Raw genomic sequence first — 25,323 nt, 5'->3', positions numbered from 1 at the left:
ACACATTCAAGTCTCTCTTTCCCCTTTATGGCAGTTTCCACACTGACAAAGCTGCTTCGGCTGGTGGGACGACATAAACATTCTGTAATCAGTAAAACAAATGCAATAAATATGTCATTCACAGATGTCATTCTAAAGCGTATCTATTGAAAGCTTCCAAATTGGGAGTTAAATAGATTGCGAGTGTAATTTTAAAAACGAATAAACGTTCAACAAAAGCACAAGTACGCCAAGCCAACGATTCGAAGCTTTGGTTCTGGAAATTAAAGATTTGCATTGATCAATCGACTTTCTTCACTTTCTACAAGTGAAAAGTGAACATCTAATGTCAAATCATAAATCTAATTTACTAGATAAAGCTGCCACCGAAAATTTGAAGCAAATGTAGCTAGGTGAACCGATAAAAAAATATAAAACGATGATTAGTGATAGCAAAAAGTTATAATTTTATTAATTAGTACATGTATTAATGAGTACTAAAATATTACCTTTAGTATATTCATCGATCTAAGCCATTGTATAGCTAGATGCTAAAGATTAAAAAGAAGCCGTCAAGAACTCACTGTACATCGTATCTCGCACGCGCAGGAAATTACATTTTAGCCTCAAACAGGGAAATATAATCTGAATGTAAACTCAACAGGAAACTCTATAGGAGACTCAAAGTAAGAGATAAATTTACCTCCATTCTCCGAGCTTCCTCCGTAGAACTTTAACTACCTGATGCCAAGAAAACTCGGAGTCACCTTCGCAGTAACTTTACAGCAATTTTACAATAATATTATTACATGTATGTTGTTCGCCAATAAAACGTGTCGATCGAGTAATTCATTAAAGTAACGATGTTAATTAATTTAGTAAATATCGATGTCCATGCGAATTAATAATAGAGTAAAATCTCTAAATTTGAGATCACAGACAACGCGCTTTACGAGTGATAACATTTATTACGACCTATATAAAAATTTCGCACTGATGATTGGCTAAGGAAGCGACCTCATATTTATCGCTCGTGGTTTCTTTTCAGATGTATTGCTTGTGACGTCACGAAAGAAGCACCCGCTGGAACGTGAGCTTTTTAAAAGAGGGCCTCATTCAAACACATATATCTCTGGACAGGGTTGGTCTACAAAGACAAAAATGGCATCAAATTGTAGCTGATGTTTTAGCCTTTTATGGGTCTTAATCTCATTAAATCGAATTTTTTGACGCAACCACATCTTTAATAACTAAAAATTCCCTTATCATACAGCCTACAACCAAAGTGATATTGGAAAAAAGAAAGGGTACTGCTGGTTGAGAAATGCAATATTAGCAGTCAAATGGCACAGCAGTGCAATAGGATAACTGCCATGGTAGCTGCAATGGTAGCTGTAATGTACTGGGTGTTATTATGTACAACAAACAGCAATAATGAAAGGAAAAGATTATGTTTATATTTCTCCCCTGCAATAAGAGAAATGCAATATTAGAAGTAAAATAGCAAGCTGCTGTGTAATATACACAGTTTGAAAGTTGGTTGTGTTGAATGTAGAATGGTTTTGATAGCGATTTGTAACAGAAAGCGAGCATCATCATTCACACGTCTGGAAGTTTTCTGCAAACTGGAGCAAAATAAAAAAATGTTCTCGTCATAAAGGAGCATTGTAGTTCGGCCCTAGCTTGTACATAAAATGTAAAGAATTTTGGCTAACGTTCTAAATAATTTAATGAAACCTTCGGTAATTGGACAAAAAAAACATAGGCTGATAAACTGTGTACCACAATTTCGTACCAGTAAATCGGTCTACGCCTCAAACGGTCTACGTTTATTACAGAAACTTTCGGATAACTAAATTCGAATGATTATTCTTATAATTAAATCTTATAATAGTTTTATGAAATCAAATAATTATTCTTATAATTAAATATTTTTGCAAAGTATTAAAAACGGAAAGATATTAAAAACCTTCGGCATTTGCAGAATGCCATAGACTGGTGAAATGTGCACATTTTTCTCGTGAAATACGCACAACTTAATGGTTTTACTCTTGGTTGCACGGCTTTATCGGCGTTTCGTTGGTCGGTCTTAATTTTGATTAAAAAAGGCTTGTCAGGATCTAATAGCGATTTTAGACCAAATTAATCTGTCTAGTTATGTATTATCTGATCAGATGGGTAAGGTCTAGGGTATTGTCTACAAATTTCCAAAGACTTGGTAGCATATTTAAATAGGTTTATATGTGTTTTGTATCGTTATTATACTTAAATGACTCCATTGAAAAATGGTTAAATTTGTTGATGAGATTTCGGTACCAAGGTTTACGACGGTGTTGATGGATAATTTTCGTGAGTTGTGTGCACATACGAGGGGCGATCGTAAAGTTCCAGGAATTGTCTCAGTACACAAAAACAGTTAATCGTAATTACCTAATTTAAACTGTCCCCTTCAAAGTAATCGCCTGAGCTTGCTATGCACTTGTCCCGTCTGTGTTTCCACTGATCCATGCAATGCTGGAAATCACTTTCCGTAAGGCTTCGGAGTTGTCTCGTCACATTTTCTTGAATAGTTGGTATGTCGTCAAATCTTTCACCTTTCATTGTCAATTTGATTTTGGGGAATAGGTAGAAGTCACATGATGCTAAATCAGGTGAATAAGGGGGATGGTTAAGCACAGTCACCTTATTTTTTGCCAAATACTCATGTACCATCAATGAGGTGTGAGCCGGAGCATTGTCGTATTGTAGGTACCAGTCACCTGAGAGCCACAAATCTCGACGTTTCCTTCTGATACTGTCTCTAAGTCTTATCAGAATGTCTTTGTACACATGCTGATTCACAGTTTGACCATGTGGCAGAAATTCAGAGTGTACCACACCTCTAATGTCGAAAAATGTTATCGGCAGCGTTTTTACATTTAAGTGAGACATTCTAGCTTTTTTAGGCCTAGGAGAGCCAGGGGATTTCCATTGAGAACTTTGTGATTTGGTCTCTGGGTCTTATCCATAGACCCAACTTTCATCCCCAGTCACAACTTTTGAAATAAAGTCAGGATCTTGTGTTAAAGCATTTTTTAGTTCGATACAACAGCTAACTCTTTTTTCTTTTTGGTCGTCAGTGAGCAGTTTGGGTACCATCTTTGCAGAGATCCTTCTCATGCCTAAATCTTCAGTGAGAATAAGATGACATGTACCATAAGAAAGCCCACTTTCTGCTGATATTTCCCGTATAGTCAATCGCCTATCTCCCATCACCTGCTGCCTCACAAGGTCTGTGGCAGTTGTGGTCTTTGAAGTTGCCGGTCTGCCCATACGGTCATCATCTTTAGTACTTGTTCTTCCCTCTCTAAATCTTTTGTGCCATTCATAACAGGCTGTGTTCTTAAGGGCAGAGTCTCCATAAGCTGTCTGTAACATTTGGAGCGTCTCAGCACCGGACTTTCCAAGTTTTACACAAAATTTTACACAAACGCGTTGCTCTTCTACTTCATTCATTTTCGAAAAATCCGACGAACGATAAAAAATGACCTTGACATTACCTACTATAACTTCATTGCGGGTGCTCTGACAAGCGTAAAACTTTGGCTATTGGGAAATCCCGTGCTGCTTAGCAACATGGAACAATCAAAACACATGCACATGGTCTTATATTTGACTAGGAAAACGATTCCGGGAACTTTATGATCACCCCTCGTATGCATTTATCATAAAGCTCCCAAACAATCGCTTTGCTCGTGTTTGGTCGTGGGATCAGCATCGTAAACCTGTCAGGGAGGGCAACCACCATATTAATAATCAGCGTTGTAAACCTATCAGGGAGGGCAAACACCATATTAAGAATCAGCAGTGTAAACCTATCAGGGGATAGCATCCACCATATTAATAACTAGCAGTGTAAACCTATCAGGGATGACAACCACCATAATAATAACTAGCAATGTAAACCTATCAGGGGAGGGCAACCACCATATTAATAATCAGCATTGTAACGTTATCAGGGGAGGGTAAACACCATACTAATACAGAGCACAGTGAACCAAGTAGGGAGGGAGAAGCTCTAAATTTTTAATGTCTTCAAAACTGTTCAAATGCGCTTGGTTTATGCTAAGTATACTGATGTACTCATTTTCACAGCCAATCGACATAATTATTTGCTGTATTTAAAATTGAACATTTCTTGGACATTGGACAATAGCTTTTCATCAACGTAACATCAGTGAGCCAGATGCTCATTTTGAGTTTAGTTGTTCAATGAAGTTACAGAAGAAACATACATACTACCAATGCGTTAAGCTAGCATACATTCCTGTACCATATCGTTTTTGGCTACAAATAAGTCTACACGACTTCTTAGTTCAATGGCTTTCCAGATAGCAGCAAATTCTGATGTGTTTCTGTGCCATGTCTCCGAGTGTGCCATGGCCAAGTACACGAGTGTTAGCCATGGCCAAAAATCTTTTGTAACAATATTTGAATGCAGTAAATAGAGCAAAGCAATTTCATTAATTATCAATAAACAATAGTGATAAATACCATTATTTCTTATGGTCGTAATGACATTCTATGACATAGAACAATGGTTTGCAGCATCTGTAGCAAGTGATGAAACCACCAGGCATTTTGCAGCATACTGCGCTATTGACTCGCGCTATTACCCTTCTACAAAATGCCATTATTGCATTATTTTTGTTGCCTGGACAGTCTATTCATACTTTGAGGAGACATATAAGGTGCTTTGAATTCCCTACCCATAGGAGCTACAAGATGAGGATTCAATTACATACTCCTTCACATTGTAGAAGAATTACAGTAGTTTAGCTCCGGATGTTGATACTTCATCAAAAGTTGTGGACCAAGATTCTTCATTTATTGTTAACTGTTTATGATAGCCCTTAACTGTGAACCATAAACCGATAACTGTTAACGATAACCGCGTACGTGCTCTGTAACAAACATGTTCTGTGTGTGCTAAAGGTACTTCATTGGGCTCATTGTTGATTCAGCAGTAGAACAATTACTGTGTCAGTCCCAGTGCTGCAAGCTTCATGTAGAGGACAGGCGTTCTATTGCATTTCATGACAGGAAAGGCATTCTATTGCATTTCATTTGTGGATTATCCATTAGTAATTACCATGTCATTGAAGGTGGTATGTAGAGGATAACGTCAAGTTAGTGAAAAAAAATGGATTTCTCATCGCATGCTTCATTCAGCAGTAGATGTAGAAATTTAACAGTGTACATGCTTCGAGCATACCTAGGAACAGAGTTTAAGTTCATCCTATAATTGAACAAGTCTATTACGTTTTCCCCAATAGCTCACAGCCTTCGTTGTTTAAGAGCTTAGTTGAATTACATTAGGTTATTATTCGACTATAAACCGCAAGCCAATGTTAAATTAGAGCATGGAGGTCAAAATAAAACCCTGTTTTCATGGAATTGTTCAAACCGCTGTCATTATTTTTGTTATCATTTACAATATCAAGTTGAAGTTGAATAAGCTGGATACATTTAACATTATATGCAGTGTGTTTTTGAAAAGACATGAAGAAGCACATTAAAAATGTATATATTCTTGAAACACCTCAAGCTAGACATTAGCATCCTTTCAAAGAATATAGAGCAATACCAAATAATAATAATATTAAGTATGTAAATGTAAATTTGTGTCTAGAAGATTAAATTTTAATACTATTTAAAAAGTTATGCCAAGCAATGTCTCTGCATTTGTAAAAACCATATTTCAGTAATAAATTTAAATATTAAATAATAAGTTTTAAGGTATTGTTAAAGCTGATACATTCTTTTGATAAGGCTAAAAGATGTGACAAATTTTGCTTAGCAAATCAATGACAATGTAAAGTACACCATTCTCTCAAATTTTTCTTAGTTTTTCACGCTGATTGCTTCCGTGATGATAACAGTTAATGCTATTAAAAACATCAGTCGCCTGACACCTACCAAATCTAAAGATGATATTATAGAGTCAAGTCGCTTCAAAAGATCATTTTTCAATGTCCTATTTAACTAGTTCCACAAATATATGTACATGTACTATAGTTGTTGTATAAATGTGCGTACTCACATGTGGTTGAAGCAAAGAAGAACTCTGTCCGAATCTCTCGACGCCTATATACTCCTTGACTTCTCGTACCTGCCCGTAACCTCTCGTAACTACCTGTAACTACCGTGACCTTGGACATTAGCGTAGCCCGCGGCCCACCAGCTCGATTATACAACATGCCCTTTTTCTTTTTTGTATGGGCCACTAACCTTCCAGAAATACATTTGAACTCATCCAGCGACTCACCTTGCTGGTGAAATTTACCTTACTCTTTAACCCAGGTCTTGGTCCATCAACACATCCTGTGTGCCATCGCTCTCGAGCAACCCGGGGCTGCCGTCGTACTCGGCCGCACTACTCTCCTCACTCTCCTGATCCTCCACTCTCACTGTTGTATAAATCAATGTACTCTTCTCGCTACTGCCAGCTCCATTGCCAGTCTGCACTGGCTTTTCCATCACTCTGACCTCCGCCGCTACCAATACTTTTACCGTGACCACTGTCACTACCAACACTCCTTCCACCAACATCTCCAACACTACTTCCACCAACCCTGACTAGCCCGGAGTCTTTTGGTTGGGTCAGTAATGACTCCTCAACCTCATCTCCGTCTCTTCCGTCTTTACCTCGCTCTCCCCAGTAAGAGGCAGGCTCGACAGGCTTCCTGTGGGAGGTCTCCACCTGGGCCGTAACCGGCTGCACAGGGGATGGCACCACAGAGCTGGGAGTTGGCATAGGCCCAGACCTATCTAGCTCGACCTCACCTGCAACCAGTGCAGGTCTGCTACCAGCAATTCTCCTCTGAACCTCGGCTAACTCCTGCACCACTACCCTGAATGTCTTGACATTTTCCAACTCCATGACTGCTGCCTCCCGTTTGGCTTTCAGCTTAGCCAATTTCTCCTTCGACTTCCTCCGCACCTCCCTTTCCTCTCTTTTAATTTCTGCTACCTTTTTCTCATGACCTTCTCTGTCTAACATTCCATTGCTGGATACCTCGGCTAAAAAAGAGCTAACCTTTTCCATTACAGACACTGGTTCAGCTACTTTCTCAGCACCTTCCCTTACCTCATCATGACTCTGTTCTCTATCACACCCCATAGACATTTGCACATCTCTGGTGCCTTGGGCTGTCTCCTGTTGGCTACCAATTTCCACGTATTCGCTACTCTTCACTCCCTTGGTTTTACAAGTCCACCAATCTTGACCTGTGTGACCTCTCTTAACTTCGCTCTCTCTGTCAGACTTATTTGTCAGGTTTTGCAACTCGACATCATCTGAAACATAACTTGACCCAGCAATAATAGTTCTCGACGAAAACGGCTTAACTGGCTTAATACTTCTACACTCCTTAACAGGCTCAAACTTACTTTTGCATAACGCGTTTACAACAGCAAATAGTTTTAGCAGCTTCAACTCAGTTATGCCCAAAAAGTTTGTTCTCAATCCTTTCACCACATGAACTTCAGCATCCATATGCCTGTCTTTACTCTCCAAATGAACTATTACACTTCCAACCACTTTTAACTCACTACCATCAGCAGTTTCTAAAACTGTCGACGGTTTCTTTAACCGTAGGTTCAACTTATTGGCTGTTGCCTCGGTTAATATTGACACCTCAGCCTCAGTATCAAACGTAAACTCTACATTTACTCCATTAACTTCTAAATACTGCACAATTCCCTGGCCTAGTCATTGATCTTCACCATATTTATCTCTATAACCAGAGGATCTAACACTTCTGCCCTTACTATTATCCCGGTACCCCTCATCATACCGGCTCATCTCGCGCCTCTCCTTGTACTTCTCCCCCTCAAACCTATCCATACTGTTGTCCCTGTACCTACTCAATTTGTCTCTCATCTCACGAGGGCTTTCTCGGCCCCTGTACCTCTCCCTACTACTATCCCTGATACCATATCGCGCAAAGCTAGTATCCCGACTACCTCCTGCTGCTACCTCGTCTGTCATAACCTACATCTTCCTTATCCCTACAATAACGGGATACATGTCCTCGCCCTCCACAAGAAAATCATTTAATGGAGGGAAAACTCCTCATCTCATGGCCACTACGTCTGCAATTATAGCATACTCTATCTTCACTGCCTTTTCTACTATTTGCTCTATATCTAGAGACATGCCTCTCCCTGCTATCGTCTCTACACTTTCTACTGTCCTTGTTATACTCTCGGCCTCTTGTCCCATATCTACTAGTATCATGCTCCTCACTACCATAATACCCTCTACTACTCCTAGGGCTACCCCTAGGGGAAGATCTACCTGCTGAATCATAACTTCTATCTCTATCATTACTCCTGTACTGCACTCGGCTATCAAACTCTGATACCTTTGCTACTTCTCTCTTAACCTCACTCTTTAAATCGGTACTTCTACCCTCACCTCTCAAAAATCTATCAGAGTTGTTGGCCATTTCACGAGCCTTCAATGCCTCCTGCAATAACGCCCAAGTAAGATTGGCATTCTTCATTAACTCTCTGCTTACTTCTCTATCTCTCAACCCGTTAACCGCCACAATAAGGGCAAACCTTACCCTATCATTATTGTTAGTCACCTCCGCATATCTGCTCAAACTCTCTACCCGTTGTAAATATTCTCTATAACTTTCTCCAAGTGCCTGCCTAGCCGTAAGGAACTTATGCCCCTTTACGAACATACTCTCTTGTCTACCATAGTAATCCTGCAAAACCTCCACTGCCCCTTCATAAGTAGAATTTACGCCATCTACGTTAAACCCTGCACTCCTCAATACCTCTCTACCACTGTGCCCAATAGCTCTCAATAGTGGCACTAACCTACCTTTACCTCTCATAATAGGGCGTCTATTGTCACCTTCACCTTCGTAACCTCTTCTCTCAACAGCACTCTCAATACATAAATTCATCTCCTCTATGAACCTCTCCCACGACCCATCACCGTGCTCACCAAACACCAGCTTCGGAAACCCACTCTCCATCTCTACCCAACACAATATTTCTCCCGCCACAAATTCACTCTACCCCACTCGTATGAAATTAGTGTAATTCCCACCTCCGAATATGTAATAAATATTTACACCTCAACAACACCGCTACTCCACCGCTACAACACCTCACAACACCACCCAACCTCACGTCACCTCGCCTGCACACCCGTGAAAGGGTCTATTCAACCGTTTAAACTTACCCCGCAACCAGAAAAATTATCGCCAACGTTAACACACAAAGAAAAAAAAAATTAGAATTTTGTCAACTGCGCCATGTTGTATAAATGTGCGTACTCACATGTGGTTGAAGCAAAGAAGAACTCTGTCCGAATCTCCCGACGCCTATATACTCCTTGACTTCTCGTTCCTGCCCGTAACCTCTCGTAACTACCTGTAACTACCGTGACCTTGGACATTAGCGTAGCCCGCGGCCCACCAGCTCGATTATACAACAATAGTTACAAAAACCTTTTGCTAACTCGCAAAGAAATTTAACCAATGAATATAAAAACATTGCATATAATTAAAGGAGTATTGGTAAATATAAGCGTGTAATAAGTGCTGTTAACTAAACAGCATTCTGATCGTCTTTAGACTGTCTTCTGTTCAGAGCCTTCAAGAATTTCTCACGTTCTTTGCTCTATCACTTCCATTGACTCATCCCAATATGGTTGAGTTGAGACGATTTTTTATACATTTTTAGACAATAGGCATTTTAATAATATATTTTAATGCTGTTGAAATAACAATGATACTAAAAAGGTTATACATACTGTATACTTGTGTTTCAAAATAGAAGAATTAACCGCTAAAATAAAAGGTAATTTGGATGATATTCTTATTTTTTGTGCAATATATCAGAGGTATAATGTTTATAAAAAAATATTCGCTAACCTTCTAAATTGAACATTGGTAACCTTCAAATATTTCAATGTGAACAGCGCCCAGTTTTATCTTTATCTCAATTGCGCTTTTTATTATTCAAAAGTTTGCAAATCAGTGTTTCTATGCTACCATGACACTACATACACGTCTTTGTTCATCCTTAGGAAAAAAATCTGACCATGTCGAAAAATCTAACACTGTCATCCAGAAAACTGACACCACTGTCTGCATGCCCAATGGTATGCTGCAGGTCGGGGTGGATTGTGAGTATAAATGCAGGAGTTGACAAATGATTAATATGTCAACACTTGCGTCATCTGTTCGCTTGCTAGTACCCTCATCAATATTTTCATGCTTACCACCGATTTAGTTTATTGTGTTGCACATAGTGTGTCTTTTTAGATATGCAGAGATGGCATAAATTTATATTTTATTAGTTGGTATTTCATGTCCTTGTTTCATTTAGAGAGAAACATATGTTCACACTAATACCAAACCCCCTGTGCTGGTTCTATCGTAGTTAGTTTATATATTTTGTTTTCTCTCTGTCCCCTGCTTCATGTGAATGACTGTTGAACCCTCACAAAACCTTACAAAGTCATTGTGAATATAGTATGTGTTGTTGTATGAAAATCTATTTGAATATTATGTCTACTGCGTGATGATGCTTGTGAATAACTCGTATGTTTGCAGATGCCTGTATAATGTATGTTGTATGGGGATATTTGTATACATTATGTGTATAGTGTGTTGCTTGTGTGCATTGCTTGAGCTGTACGATTACGTTTGTATGTCATGTGTGCTTTGTGATGATGTTTGTGAATATTGTGTGAAGAGGCTTGGAGTGGGATAGTTTTTACATGTTCAATTATATATAAATACAGTATATACATGCCTATGTATTTCTTATAGGCAAAAAAGCTGAAATCATTAAGCAGACGGAGCTGTTGATTGGGGCCATTTCAGCAGGCAATTACGAGGAGTACAGGTAAAATTGATTCAAAATCTCCAAGTGGTATCGTGACAAGTATGTTGTGCAGAAGATAGACTAGAGTTAGACAATTATTATTGTTATATCGATCACTTGAGAGTGAGCCAAAATGAAGGGCTGTATTAATCATGCTCTGTGACTGTGAAAAAGTGGGATATCAGTTATGGGATATTTTATACGAGAGAAAAGAGTGATGCGTACCACTGCTTTTTAAGTTTTAAGGCAGTTTTATTTATGCTGCTTGCTATTTGCTGGCTGTAATTACAATTGAAAGAACAGATTTTTGGAAAAAATAAAATTTTGTTATTGCGCTACATAACGAGCTAAGGCAAGTTCGCTCGCAATTATTTACCTTTACAGAAAGAATAGATATTCACATGCCTGGTTTAAAAGTAAATAGTGTCTTGTGCCGTGAAAAATATGTTAACTAGTGGTGATGTTAGGGATCTGCAAGTTGGCTTTTCTCTGAGCATTTCTAGTAGCAACGGTAGGTGTATCATGTGAGCCTGACTTATTAATAAACAGTTAGGTCATGCTTTCATATGAAGTCTGGTATGTAGAAAAAAGACGAGGTAGTGTCATATTGAGTCTGGTATGGGGATGAAAGATTAGGCACTAACCAATAATACATGTATATGAGGTATCTTATTCAATAGAAAGACTACAGCTTTTAGTGCTTGTGTCACTATTCTTGCATTGCTACTAGCTTAATCTCTACGTTCATTGTAGTCGTCTGTGTGATCCAAACTTGACATGTTTTGAGCCTGAGGCAGCTGGTCATCTTGTGGAAGGCATGGAATTTCACAAGTTTTATTTTGATAATGGTAAGTTCAGAAAGACTAAACTCAATCTGCATTTAAAAACATGGTGATGTTGTACATTGGCCACCTATCTTAGCTGGCAAATATCAGCTTGATTTGTCATTAATCTGCTTGTGTGAATATATACCTGACATTGTTTACCACTTACTACTAGCTTGTTTAAACACTTGATCATCAGTCTACACTCCTGGCTCATAGAATTCATCACTTTCAGATATAGTGTGCCTAGGTATGCTGCTTTGGTTGCGCTTATACTCTGAAACATCGACATTAAGGTTAATCCGTTCTGATCTTTGCCCTCATATGTTAGAATTGTCGTATGTTGGAGAAAATACTCCTATACAAACACATGTACGTGATTTTGACAAAACAACTACAGCATCATTTATATCTAGACATCGGTAGGAAAAAACCAAAACAAGCTTTTGATTAGCTGTAGTCTACGACTTGCGAACAAGTTGATAGGTGAAATAGCCTATCATTATGATATTTGTTTCAGGATGTTCCCTTACCCAAAAAACGCAGCCCAAACTCGTTTGTTTGTTCATCTGCTCAATGGTAATCAGTATACGGGGCCACATAAAACAGCCAAAAAGGTTTTTGTAAATGACCTTTACTTACGTAGGTGACTGTACTAAACACCAAGTTTGTCTGGCAATGTCTGTACCCGACTATCTCTATCCATTTAGTATTGCCAAGCTATAGCAAGACTTCCAACACAACCATAGTGCATCCCCATGTTATTCTCCTGGGAGAGGATGCAGCCTCCATAGCTTACAATAGGCTGATTCAGTATATAGACAGGTGAGTGTTTTTCATTCTTCCCTAGCCATTACAAACTTTGTCAACACAGGGCGTTTAGGGAAGGACTGCTTATCACAAGATTTGAGTATTCGCTTTTTGCCTTGCACATGCTGTAGAACAAGCTTGTACCAGCTTTGTTTGCTGCCATGTTTGTTTTATGTACAGTATTTAATAGCTACATGTATATTGAACACAACAATTCATTGATCAGTATACAGCCAGGGAAAGTATTGTTGAAATTTGAGAGAACTGTGGGCAGGATTAGTGCTCCGTGTGCATGTTTGTGACCTTCATCAACTCGGTTTAGTTGAATAACTTGGACACTCCATAATAATATTTGTCTAGTCATAGCTTGGCTATGCTGCCACCACTTAATATGAATTAAACCATAACTGTCACGAACAACTTTTATTGTATTTACTAGGTAAATCAGACACGCTGATTCCGATTTTGTACTCAAAATAAAGATTAGTCCACTAACCTTCAAAGTCATTTAAGCTTTTTTAAAGCGTTTCAATATCCGTTTCAAAAACAACACAATCGGCATTACAAGCTCCGCCCATAAATATGTGACAAAACCTAGCTTTTTCAGAAACGGAAGTTGGGAATGTTTAGTCCGATTTAGAATAATAGAGATGGGTGTCTTAAAACCCATTATTATCTAAATCCAGCCTGTAAAATAGTTTCAGTTTTTTATGAAAGGGATATAAACTATTTAAAATTGCTTGCAGCTTGTTACATGACGTTTAAATGGGCTGGACGCCGAGAAAAATGAGCTCAAAAAGCGCGGTTTTATCACGAGCTAGCGTTGTTATCGCGCTTTTTAAATATGCAATGCTAAATAGCTTATCTACCTTTCAGAAAAGACTGATATTATTTTTAAGGCTGAATTTAGATATTAATGGATTTTAAAACACCCATCTCTATTATTCTAAATCGGTCTAAACATCCCTACATAACTTCTGTTCCTAAAAAGCTAGGTTACGTCAAGTATTTATGGGCGGAGCTTGTTATGCCGATCGTGTTGTTTTCGAGACCGATATTAAAACGCTATAAAAAATCCTTCATTACTCTGAAAGTTAGTGGCCTAATCTTTATTTTGATTAGAAAATCGGAATCAGCGTGTCTGATTTACTTAGTAAATACGATAAAAGTTGTTCGTGGCAGTTATGGTTTCAGTAGGACTGAAATTCCTTGTCTATCACATAGCTTTCTGTAGAGGCAGTGCTGCTACTTGATATAACTACCTTTCCAAAACAAATAAAAACTTCAGTGAAGGCAGTTTGTATATTTTTGTATGTTTTGTTATATTTGTACCACACATATCAAGCAAATATTCCCCAGCTCATTCATAAAACATGCAATTTTTTGTAGGGCTGGTTTGCCTCGTACTATGCAGTGTGAAGAAACGAGGATTTGGCAACGAAAGGACTCCAATTGGGTCAATGTTCACTTTCACAGATCTGGGGGTTGTTCAGCCCCTCCAAGCTAAAGCACAACTCCCCCTCCCATATTTGCAAATCTTACTCATTTAGGAAAGAGGTTGGATAATTTAGTAATATAATGTCTAGTTTCTAGTTGAATACTGATGATGGTGGTGGTGGTCTGGTCGCTGAACTGCATAGAGTTTTGTATATAAGTATTTCACAATTGTAACTGGAACATAGTTTTATAATACCTTATTTTGCGAAAACCCAGTTATTGTGATATATATGCTCAATCTATTGGCTTGTATCAGTTTTATGACGTTTTGAAAAGTTCATAATTACATGTTGAACAACAGAAAAATACATGGTTTTTTTCCCAGGTCGGAGGAGAATTCTATTGTGGTTTTAAAGATGTGCTTAAGCCATGAACTTTAGTGTTTTAATCATTGTAGACTTGATATGACGATTCAAATTGATTCATATGTATATGTTCCTCCTACCCAGAATTCCTATTATTGTAAGGGTGACTAATTAGCTTGCTGCTTTTTCTAACCATCTCTTGACATTGTATACCCTTGGGTTTCCTCCCAATTTTTACCCTATGCTCTATCACGCTCTTTATTTTATGTTGCCAAAATATTTTTAGATTAACACCTACTTTTGTTATTTCAATGTCCGGTAGATTTACATGGATAGCTGCATTTCTGTCAATAATTTAATTAATTTTGTGTTTGTATCTCCATGTCTCTGAATATACACTGCCTACATGAGGCCAAACTTTTCTGTATCTTGGAATGTTTCTTTCCTCTGATCATGTGACAGTACACCTTGGTGTAACGCCAAGGCCAAAAAATTGTACAGTTACTTGGTTTTCGCCAGGAAACAATGTTCAGGTTATAGTGTACAATACCGAGTTTCAACTGCTTCCTTATATTTTTTATTTGAATGTATTAGTTGAATTTATCAGTTAATTAAGTACTTGGACAAAATTTATAAATTACCTTTAGAAAATTTTTAACAAAATCACCGTCTTAATCAGGTCTTGGTTGCTTCATCAGGCAGTTTTTATAACAAAATGATTTTACATGTACTTGAAGCATCCATGCTACACATTAAATTTTTTCTATTCTAAGGTATCATCAAGCATCAAAAAACATGAATGGTAAAAATAATGATTTAATCGAGCAAAGTGCTAAATATTTTACACTTACAACCTTTAGGCACGACAAATAAATTTAACTTGACGATTATTTTGCGTATTTGATGTAACGGAGGTAAAAATGACCTGCGCTACGCTAGCATTTTTGAAGCTAGCATTTAGTCTGTTGAACTAAGCAAAAGCATTTACTGGTCATCCTGGAGAATTCCGGAACCTCTCGCCTTAAACTCTGTTATAAAGAGGAGAGACTTTGAATAAACCATGTTGATCCTAATGAGACATTTGTATAGTTTTTTCTTTCGTAGTACCGAAAGGTTTTTTGTGCTCATCTTATGAAAATATAGCAAATAAACTGATGTGACACTTCATAAACACAGGTTGACGAAATTGAACATTTCAAGTGTTGGATGTGTGGAATTATAGTGAAATCGTCAATTCCCAACTGATTTCACAAAAGATTAGGATCCTCGGTGTTAGAAAACCTTGCAGGTTTTTAGCTGGATGGTTTTGTGCTTCCTAAACAAAATTTATTTTTACTTTGTTATTCTAATAATATTTACCTTGTTTACCTTAAGCATGTTGTTATAGGCAGCAAACGACGGAGAATTTATTTGCATGATTTTCTGACAAATAATTTTGAAAGGGATGCGGTAGGCTGGTGAGTGAGCTTCCAGAAATTTCTGTTTAATTTGAATTTGTTGATTGAGTTCCTGAATTCCACATCTCCATGGAAGCAAATTCTATAATCTATCCTCGCTTTTGCTATAAATATTTTCTGCCAGCACTGATGATTTTTGGCATGTAATTTATGTAAGCAAATCCTAAAATCATTTATATTTTTGTACCGAATATGGCCAGCACTACGTGCAATTCATCACTGACTCTACGTATACCCCCATGATTGATATTACTTTCAAGAGGACTGGGTTGTTCAAACTCAGTTTCTCAAGGTTTAGCTGAAGGCTATGCTTATAGATGTTAATTAAAATTTACATTTCACAAAGAGCATTTAAAAATGAATTATTATTGTTTATTCGCGCAGTGAAGATGTTGCCACTTGCGCATGTGTAACTACAATTAATCTGTTCATGTGGAAATGTCCACCTACATGTATGTCCAATCAACAAGTCTCTCCCTACACAAGAGCGAAACCTACTTCATGATTATCGATTTGGGTGCCCTATATTTAGCTAGTGAATATTATAATTTATTTACAAGTTTAACATCATCCCACAAACTTCATCTTCGCCAAGCGTGGTTTTCTTGCAGCGCTGTTGCTAAGTCATCTCTTCTACCATTTTTCACATATCCCTGGCCCTTTTGAGTTTTCCAGTCAAAGAAGTGATTTGTGCACACAAATCCTCTCCAGCACTGTGCTTTTACCAGTGTGAGCCGATTGTTATTTTTAGACAACGGAAGTGATGTCAAGGTCCCAGGGGAAACTGATCCCAAATCTTAGAATTTAATGTGCTAGAATTTAAGGTCGACATTCATGCCTTCTAAAATGAAGTTTACCTAAAATTAACTCTGGAAAAGGCAATTGATAAAGCTAGTAAACCCTTGCTGGAAAACTCCTAATCTAGATTTCAAAGTTGGTGTAATCATTAAAATCTACTGACCTTTATTAACAGCAGCAAATATAAGTTGCCTAAAGTACGGGGATGATTCGTTAAAGAAAGATGATTTCTTTGTAAGGTAAAATAATATATTATTCCGATACATGCATAATTTTTGGAGTTGGGATCTTTTAGTGTTGTCTTCTCACTGTAATTTTTTTAATATTGAGACTACATTTTTGGAGAGTATTTCAAAATAGCTGCCCTTTTGAAATTTGCTCACATGTTGAGTAGAAAGCTGTAATAAGGTTTTTGTCAGATGAAACAGTCAAGACAGTTACATTTTTAGGAAAGTGAAAGCTCAATATGGTGACAGTTGTTTAAACCAAAACTGAGTTTTTGAATGGGCCAACAGTTTTTGGAAGGAGATCTGTTGAGGATAAACCAAGGTCATGTAGGCCAAAAGAGGCAGCTACTAGACAATTTGGAGGCTGTGGACAAGCTTGTCAGAGAAGACGAGAGGATAAAAGTAAAGGAAGTTGTTGAATCATGGAGCATCTCCTTTGGAACAATACATTCCATTATTTATGGAGATCTTGGGTACTCAAAGGTCTGCTGCTGGTGGATACCCAAAATGCTCAGTGCTTCCAACAAAGCTAAGCAAGTGGAAATGGCTAGGAAGAATTTGGACAGGGTTCAAAGAGACAGAAATTCCTTAAACAGACTTGTGATGAGACCAGGGCGTCACCCAATAAGCCAAAGTCAAAGAAGCATCATCGAGATGTAAATAGCCATCATCTCCTGTCACAAAGAAGTTCAGAACACAGAGAAGTGTCAAGAACGTGATGTTGACAGTGTATAGGGATGTGAGAGGTCCCATTACAGTAAGCTTTCTTGAACAGGGAACCACAGTAAACAGTGAAAATTACTGCCAACTGCTACACCAAGTCAAGAACATTAAGAAGAGGCATGCGATTTCGTGGCGTCATTCTCCACCAAGACAATGCAAGGCCCCACACTGTCACTCTAACCATTGAGACCATCAACCAACTAGGTTCGGAACTGTTAAACCGCCTACCTTACAGCCCTGATTGTGCACTTTCCGACTACCATCTCTTTGATGCTCTACAGCCCTGCAACAGAGGTATTCACATGGAGACTCACGATGAGATCAAAGCTACTGTGAGAAAATGGTTATGAAAGCAATTTACAGAATATTCTGCTAATAGGATCATGTTTCACAGGTTAATGTTGAGAGACAAACTCTTCTAGGAAGTGTAAACAAAATAACCAGCTGTTTAATACCTCCAGTTCACCCCGGATGCATGGATGAGGCATACTTACTAGTTACCTTCTTATGTCTATCCATATCTAAAAAAAATGTTTAGCCACAATCACTGCATAACATGTGGACCATTTTAGAGTGGTTACAGAGTTTGATATAACTAATAAATGTCACAACAGAGGTAATCCAACTTAGGTAGTTTAAACAGTTGTGCTGATTTATTTCCTGCCGCTTCCAAGCAGAAGTGTCTATGCATTGCTGAAAAATTATACACACATGTGTTGGGCAACAAATCAAAAAAAGTTTGCTAGTAACTTTGATCATATAATGCAGAGGAAAATGAAGCTAGTCAGAATCACAAAATAATTTTAACCGTTACAACAGCCGCCGGAAAAAATTACCAGGTATATATCAACAGCTTACTAGCTGCAACTGTGTCCAGATCGTCTCAAGTAGTATTTTCAAAGAAGACAACATTATTAACAGTATTAAGTAAGCAACTTGAGGATGTCACAGTATACATAGTGATGCTATAATTGCTTTATTAAATAAGAAGTACATATCAAGTTAACTTTCTGATATGTTTTTATGTCTGCACCTACACTGCACATATGTTTATTATGTATATTTTTGATTTGCAGTTACATTTAAAATAAGTGATCAAGATGTATTTGACTGTTCAAGGCACAAAACTGAATTATATTTGTCTCATGCGGCTGGTAATTGTCTTAAAGCAATGATATACAGCCCCCCATGATATACAGGGGGGCTGTATATCATTGCTCAAAGCTTACAAATTATATAACACAATAGACTGTAAGCACACAGGAGAAAACACAAAAAATTTTAACATATACTATATCAAAGTCAAAAAACAACAATTGAGACTATTAATCAGCAATCTACTAGTTGAAAAACATACTTGGAAACTCTATATTTGACTAAAGTGAAAAAAATTATCTTGGTTTACTTTGATTACTAAATATGACTATTATGTGAGTGTCAAAGCCTTATTCACTCAACAAACTTACCAAAGACTTCAAACTAGTTAACAATAATAAAATCTCAACAATAAACAAGAACCATAGCTTGCACCTAAATTATGGATCATGCACCTTGTAATAAATGGTTATTGTAAATGATGCCAATGCTACCGCAAATCTATAGTGTTGAGAATTTCGAATGATCGAAAAGTGGCATAAACGTATATCTTCATTTGAACCGTATAATTGTTTCCTATTCTAATACTACTATCATATCTTTGCTACTCGACATGAACGGAGTCGTCGTTCTATCACAATTCACAAAATCAAGTCATTGATTCGTGCATATTATCATAGGTGTCCTTTAGCGGGATGGTCAGGTATAATTGCAGTGGCTCAAAACCTGGTCAGTTTCTGGGTCGTTTTGTAGAGGTGGAGCTTAATCCGGAAATGCAAATGTTTTGTCGGCACCAAGCGACGAGGTTTTAAGCAAGTGCCCATGTTTAGTCGGTTAGAAATTGAGTCTGTAATCTTTTTATTTTTTGTAACAAAATAAGGCATAAACATCGTTTTAGACAAATATTTAATCAAAAATATGAGATCTTTCATCAAACTAGCATAACGTATTCACATAGTTGTTTATCGTAGTTTTGTCGTGTTAAGACGAAATAGTAACATGCTCACGAAACGGAAAAAAATCTTTTCAAAAATACATCATTAATTATTCTGTATTTGTTTATACAGTGTGCATGAAAAATATCTTACATACGTTGTAATATGATTGCACTTACATGTATGTAACGCGGTATTATATAAGTTATTGAATATTTGTGATTATGTTCTAACCAAATAAAATGCACATTGAAACAATTGTCTACCCTGCTACCATTCTGAGAGCTAAAGAAGATTCTATTTCATTTTAGTGTAACTATTTATGTTAGCGTATCGTAAGACAAAGATTGTGAAAAGGCAACAGAAGACATTAGTCTATCTTATCTTTACTACAAACACCGACTTCTCCAACAACTAACTTTATTTAGATTTTGAACATGACCGCACTCTGTAGGTATTCATTTGTCAATTTGCTTATATATTTATTATTTATGTACAGCAATGTATGACCAAAATAGTTTTCTTGATTTGTTAGGCAAAAATATTTTCTTACTGTTGGCATGATGATGTATTTTCTTGCTCCAATATAAATAATGCATGTGGCAATTGTTGTGCATCATTGTTAGCAGCTTTCCCGTTACCTCCACAAGCACAATGTAGCCAATTCTGGAAAATCAGAGGGCAGCACACAAAAAACCTTTAGCATGATGTATGTCTATTGGCATTGCTGACGTTGTACAACATACATTGTTTGAAAAGTCGATGCGCAATGACAAAATGTCTGGTGATGGACCACTGGAACAATGATGGGAAGTAGGTTGTTTTAGTTATCGGACGAATCTATTATGATAAATTGTAAAGTTTAATAATTTTACTTTATTTGATATAAAAAGAAAATGTTGCACATAACTTAATTACTACCACATCAGCACCAAAGCCATAAAAGGCCTTTAACAAGCACAAATGAGAACAGAATAACACAGTAGAAAAGGGCTACATATACTACATGTAGATATGTGAAAATAAGTGAATATAAGTTTGGGTTATTTAAAAAAAAAATCAGTGTTGAAAATCCTGAATGTTTTAAGTATGTAGGTATGTTTTAATTGATCAATATATTCACTCAAAATTGAGCACAGTACAAGCTGAAACAGTTCGAGTTTTTGCATATAAAAGTATTCCTATCTAGAACAAGTTTGTTCTCTATGGCTGCAGATGAATTGGCAATGAGGTGGAGGGCACGCCAGATGCCGTCTGGCGTGACCTCCCTTCATTGCCAGTTCACCCACAGCTATAGGGAACAAATTTGTTCTATGCCTATCTAAATATTGCATGTATTAGAAAGCCTCAGGAAGCATTTTTGCTCTGCCATTTCTTACTCCCTGCAAACTCCTCTTGGAAATCCTTGATCTAAAATAAAAACAATCATAGCATGTGTATTTACATCTCCTTGAACTTGTAAAGTACTGTGAATGCAGTATTCAAGTGGCATTATTTGCGACGATTTTTGACTTTGACAGGAATATTATTTGTTAATTTAATGAAGTAGATTGGAAAGTTACATTGGACATTGTGATTAGCTGGAAGTTAATTTGGCGATCTCAAAAAACCGGGCAAATCTGCTTTTGCTAGTTCCTGACTTTATTACTGTTTTTACAGTAGTTTTATTTCACAATTATTTCCTGGCTTCATATATCTTCTCCGATCCTACATTGCTCAACCGACTTAGCCCATAGAGTTGACTTGTAGAAGACAACAGCGAAATTAGTCCAAGTACTCAGTCTATGAATCGGATGGTGTTGTGGCACCTTGTTATCAATTTCTCAAAGAGTTGATAACAACTCCAAAGATGCTCCCAAATCTTGATTAGAGATTTGTGAATTACATCAAATCACCAATCATGAGATTGGCATCAAAGCACCATAAAAATGGATTACCCAGTTTGTAAATTAAATCAAATTAAAACCATCAATTACATAGTGGATGATGGTTTTAATTTCATTTTATTTGAAAGCTGAACAGTCACCCTTCTAAGTGATTTGATTTGGAGCAAAACGCATGCCAGCGATTTGATATGCTTTACAAATCTGGAATCAAAGATTTGGGAGCATCGCTGCACAACTCTCTCCAATTCAGACACTGAGCACTTACACTAAAGTGACACGAAAGCATCATGCAACAGGGTTCTAATTTTAAAACTGAGTTACTGAATATTACCACTCACCGGACTGTTAGGTATGAAAGTAACATCAGGTGTCTGAGTTACATCTATAATGCTGTCGTTTGTGGCATTTCGTAGATGCTCCCCACATCTATGGAAGCTTGTATAGCCTCTGCCCTTACTCCTACCAGTCCTGAGCAAGCACTGCATTTCCTCCTTATCTTGAGCTATAAATCAGAATGCTCGAGGCATTGAACGTTTGGCTGGGTGTGAACAGGCAACTTAACAAATATTGCAGTTGGCAGCAAATAATTTGTTTCTAAAACCTAATCCTGCCTACACAAGGGGTTCTTCTGCATTATCCTACTATAACTTCACGTTTTTCTAGCTACTAATATAGGGCTATAAATGGCTTGAAGATCCGCCTACCAATGAAATTCCACATTTAACCATAATTAATATTGCACGATTTACCTAAAATTTTATTGCTGGTTATGTGAGTGAGTACCTCCGTGTTACTATCAGATGTATTGTCTTAAGGATGCGGTCTCTTTGTTGGATTCTGTGACTAAAAATGTAAACAATACGTAAATTATGTATATCGACACCATGTGACAACATATATGAATTTATGCACATGCATAGCATATTTATATTTGTGGGCACAATCTAACTAAATTCAAATTGGCAAAAGAGTCCAAACAAAGGCCTTGTTGCAGGGCTCCAAAATAAGCGTTCATTTTATCTTGCTTTTAATGATTGTTTTTTGCAAATTTTAGGTGTAAAATATTAAATGTAAAATATAATATTACGTCCAAGTTTAACCAAAGGTGTGAACTGCGATATAATACTATCTGGCGCATGTGTGAGGCCTCGGGATGAGAAATTCTCAAGAAAAAATGAGACAGATTGCCGTAAACTTCACTGGCTATTGGGTCAAGGATATGGCATCTGAGCATTCCAATCAAGTCCTTGTTTCTTTGCAATTCTACCAAATTTCTATGAGAGTGTAGATGAATTAAAATAAGAGAAAATGTTTTTGAACTTTGATGTACTGTGAGACCGAAAGCAAAGTATCGAATACAGCTTAGACATGTCGCAACCCTCACAGTAGTGTAGACTTAGATTTACTGCATTCTCTGATTTCGGCTTACAAGAATATAAATGTGCACGCACGCTTTTGTTACAAGATAGCTATTTCAGAAATAAGACAAATTACAATCCATAAAAGTAATAAATATTATTTATCATCTCTATGTAAAATCCATACTATACTATCTGTGCATTTGCAAAGACATGGAAGGATAGCCCTGTCTAAATATATTGGACATACAATGGCCGAGTTTTGCTGTCCAAAAATATCCCTTATAATAGGCTGAGTAAAATATTCTTGGTGTATCGGTAACTTACCCTCCGCTGTTCTTTGTACTTTTCCTTCTGGGTTTGCTGTCTTTCAGGGCCGTACATGCAGCCATACTCTTTTTCTTCGCCATACTCTTTTTCTTCGCCATACATACATAAATAGCCTTGACTGTCATGAATGACGTTCTTACCTCTCCAAATATCTTCACCTTGCTAAATTAGAGCAGATAAAATTTTAAAATTAAGAAACATGGTACAGATTTTTTAGATTCAATGGCTGAAGACGTTGTAGGTTTTTAGCCTTACTTGATTGCTAACACTCAATTGGGAACTAACTGCTGCATGTATATGATGCTTGATACATTTATTGCTTGCTTGATTGTAGTTATTAATATATACAATGATTTTTAATGTCATTTCAATTGCATGCCAATGCTTGTACACTGAAGCCCATGTATATCTTCTAATCAAGGCTGCACTATAAGCTTGATTGTAATCCACTGCATGTCTGTATATACACGAATATCCACTTAGTCAAATTAAGCTTAAGAGTTGAGTGTCTATAGAGAGTAATCCTTTATTGCTGAGAGGTAGATGGTGTGTATCCAGTGTGAGTTGCTAGTGAACTGATGAAAATTGTGTCAACTCTGCTTCAAGTAGGGCCTGTGACGTGATAGATCACATGGTACAAAAACGAACCAAAAAGGGCTTCATAAAACTGCAGCATAAAAACATATAAGCTACTATTGACATGTACTTCTATTGCACAACAACCAAGCATAGGCCTACATTTTACAATCAAGGTTACACTTCACAATCAAGGTTACACTAAAATATCCAAGGTATAAAATGTTCATTTTCAACACAAGATCACAAATTAGGCAGTGGAGAAAAAGTGCTTTAAGGATATGAGATTACCTTCAAAAAGTCTTTCATGCTTGTTGAATATGCCGTCCTCATGGTTTGTGTAAAACTTGTTGCCATATTCGATTCCATGGGCTTTGATGGCTTGCTCAGTCTCGTCTAACAATGAGGCAAGAAGGAGCGGCATAATGCTTAAATGCACAGCAATTAAAAAATATATTTGGTAGGCCCTCAGGCTCCTCGTAGAAGTTGACTGTCGTCAGCGATCATGTCATTCAGCTATCGAGGCTTCGATAACCTACCGACATGATTGCCGACTACAGGCACGGGAGGCCTGTAGGTAGGCCTATATAGAAGATGAAATGATGACTACAAAAAGTCAGTTATGAATACATGATGACCCACTGAGGTCTTCTTTTAGGGTTGAAGCAATATGAATATGCAGTGCATTTCAATTAATTTTTTAAGACAAATTGCAAGCAGTAAGCGACTCTGACTACTGAGGACTACTGATCACAGGCAGGCTGTCTAGTCCAAAAATATAACTGCCCTGCATTGCAGAAGACTACAAAAACTTGCTTTACCTTGCCTCCTCTCCTACACTTTTTGTGAACCAAACAGATGAGATACAGCCTAGGCCTGGCAGTGCTACTGACAGCGCACCATTGTAGTAACAAGTTCAAATAAAATTTGAGATACACAATTAAATGGTTGTTCCTTAGGTAGCTACATACTGTTGTTGTTTCAAAATGTACTACAGTTGAGACTTGGTAGTAATATAAAGTTAGTTGTTAAAAAAGTGTGTGCTTGCAGCAAATACAGTAAAGATAAGAAACTGATGTCTTCTGTTGCCTTCATTTTTACAATCAATGCCTAACGAGATGCTAATACTAATATTTACAGTGAAACAAAATAGAATCATTTTAGACTCTCAGAATGGTAACAAAGTGGACAACCGTTATGTTATGCATTTTATTTGTTCAGAACACAATCGTAACTTTTCAATATTTTATGTAATACCGCTTTACAAAAGTGTATCCATATTAAAAAAATATAAAACTATTTTTCAAATATAAACGAATACAGAATAATTAATGGTGTATTTTTGAGAAGATTTTTCCGTTTTGTGAGCGTGTTACCATTTATTCTTAACAAGAAAAAACTACGATAAACAGCTATGTAAATACTCATATTTGTAATTAAAAATTTGCTTGGAAAAGATGCTTACGTGATATTTTGTTAAACAAAAAGATAACTACTCGATTTCTCAACAACTAAACGTTTGCAGTGGTTCGACTAACTTTAAAGCTTTTGTATTTCCGGATTAAGCTCCACCCCTACAAAACGACCCAGAAACTGACCAGGTTTTGAGCCACTGCAATTATACCTG

General features: G+C 37.2%; 1 protein-coding gene across 6 annotated transcripts in view; it reads left to right on the top strand.

Annotated features, from left to right (window-relative positions):
- Positions 1-14,734, top strand: part of LOC137385945 (calcium/calmodulin-dependent protein kinase type II delta chain-like) — a 62,723-nt gene extending 47,989 nt beyond the window's left edge. For 4 of the 6 annotated variants that reach the window (XM_068072574.1, XM_068072572.1, XM_068072575.1 and 1 more), the window contains 4 exons: positions 10,821-10,896; positions 11,629-11,723; positions 12,410-12,524; positions 13,899-14,734. In XM_068072574.1, coding sequence (XP_067928675.1) covers positions 10,821-10,896; positions 11,629-11,723; positions 12,410-12,524; positions 13,899-14,016 — 404 coding nt within the window. In that variant the 3' untranslated portion in view covers positions 14,017-14,734. Of the gene's footprint in view, positions 1-10,072; positions 10,172-10,820; positions 10,897-11,628; positions 11,724-12,409; positions 12,525-13,898 lie in introns of all 6 variants that reach the window. The other 2 variants (XM_068072570.1, XM_068072571.1) reach the window with 1 other exon arrangement.
- The last annotated feature ends 10,589 nt before the right edge of the window (positions 14,735-25,323 follow it).

This window comes from Watersipora subatra, chromosome 1 (assembly GCF_963576615.1).
Source record: "Watersipora subatra chromosome 1, tzWatSuba1.1, whole genome shotgun sequence".
Taxonomy (NCBI): Eukaryota; Metazoa; Bryozoa; class Gymnolaemata; order Cheilostomatida; family Watersiporidae; genus Watersipora; species Watersipora subatra.
This window is presented reverse-complemented; position numbering and strand designations above follow the sequence as displayed.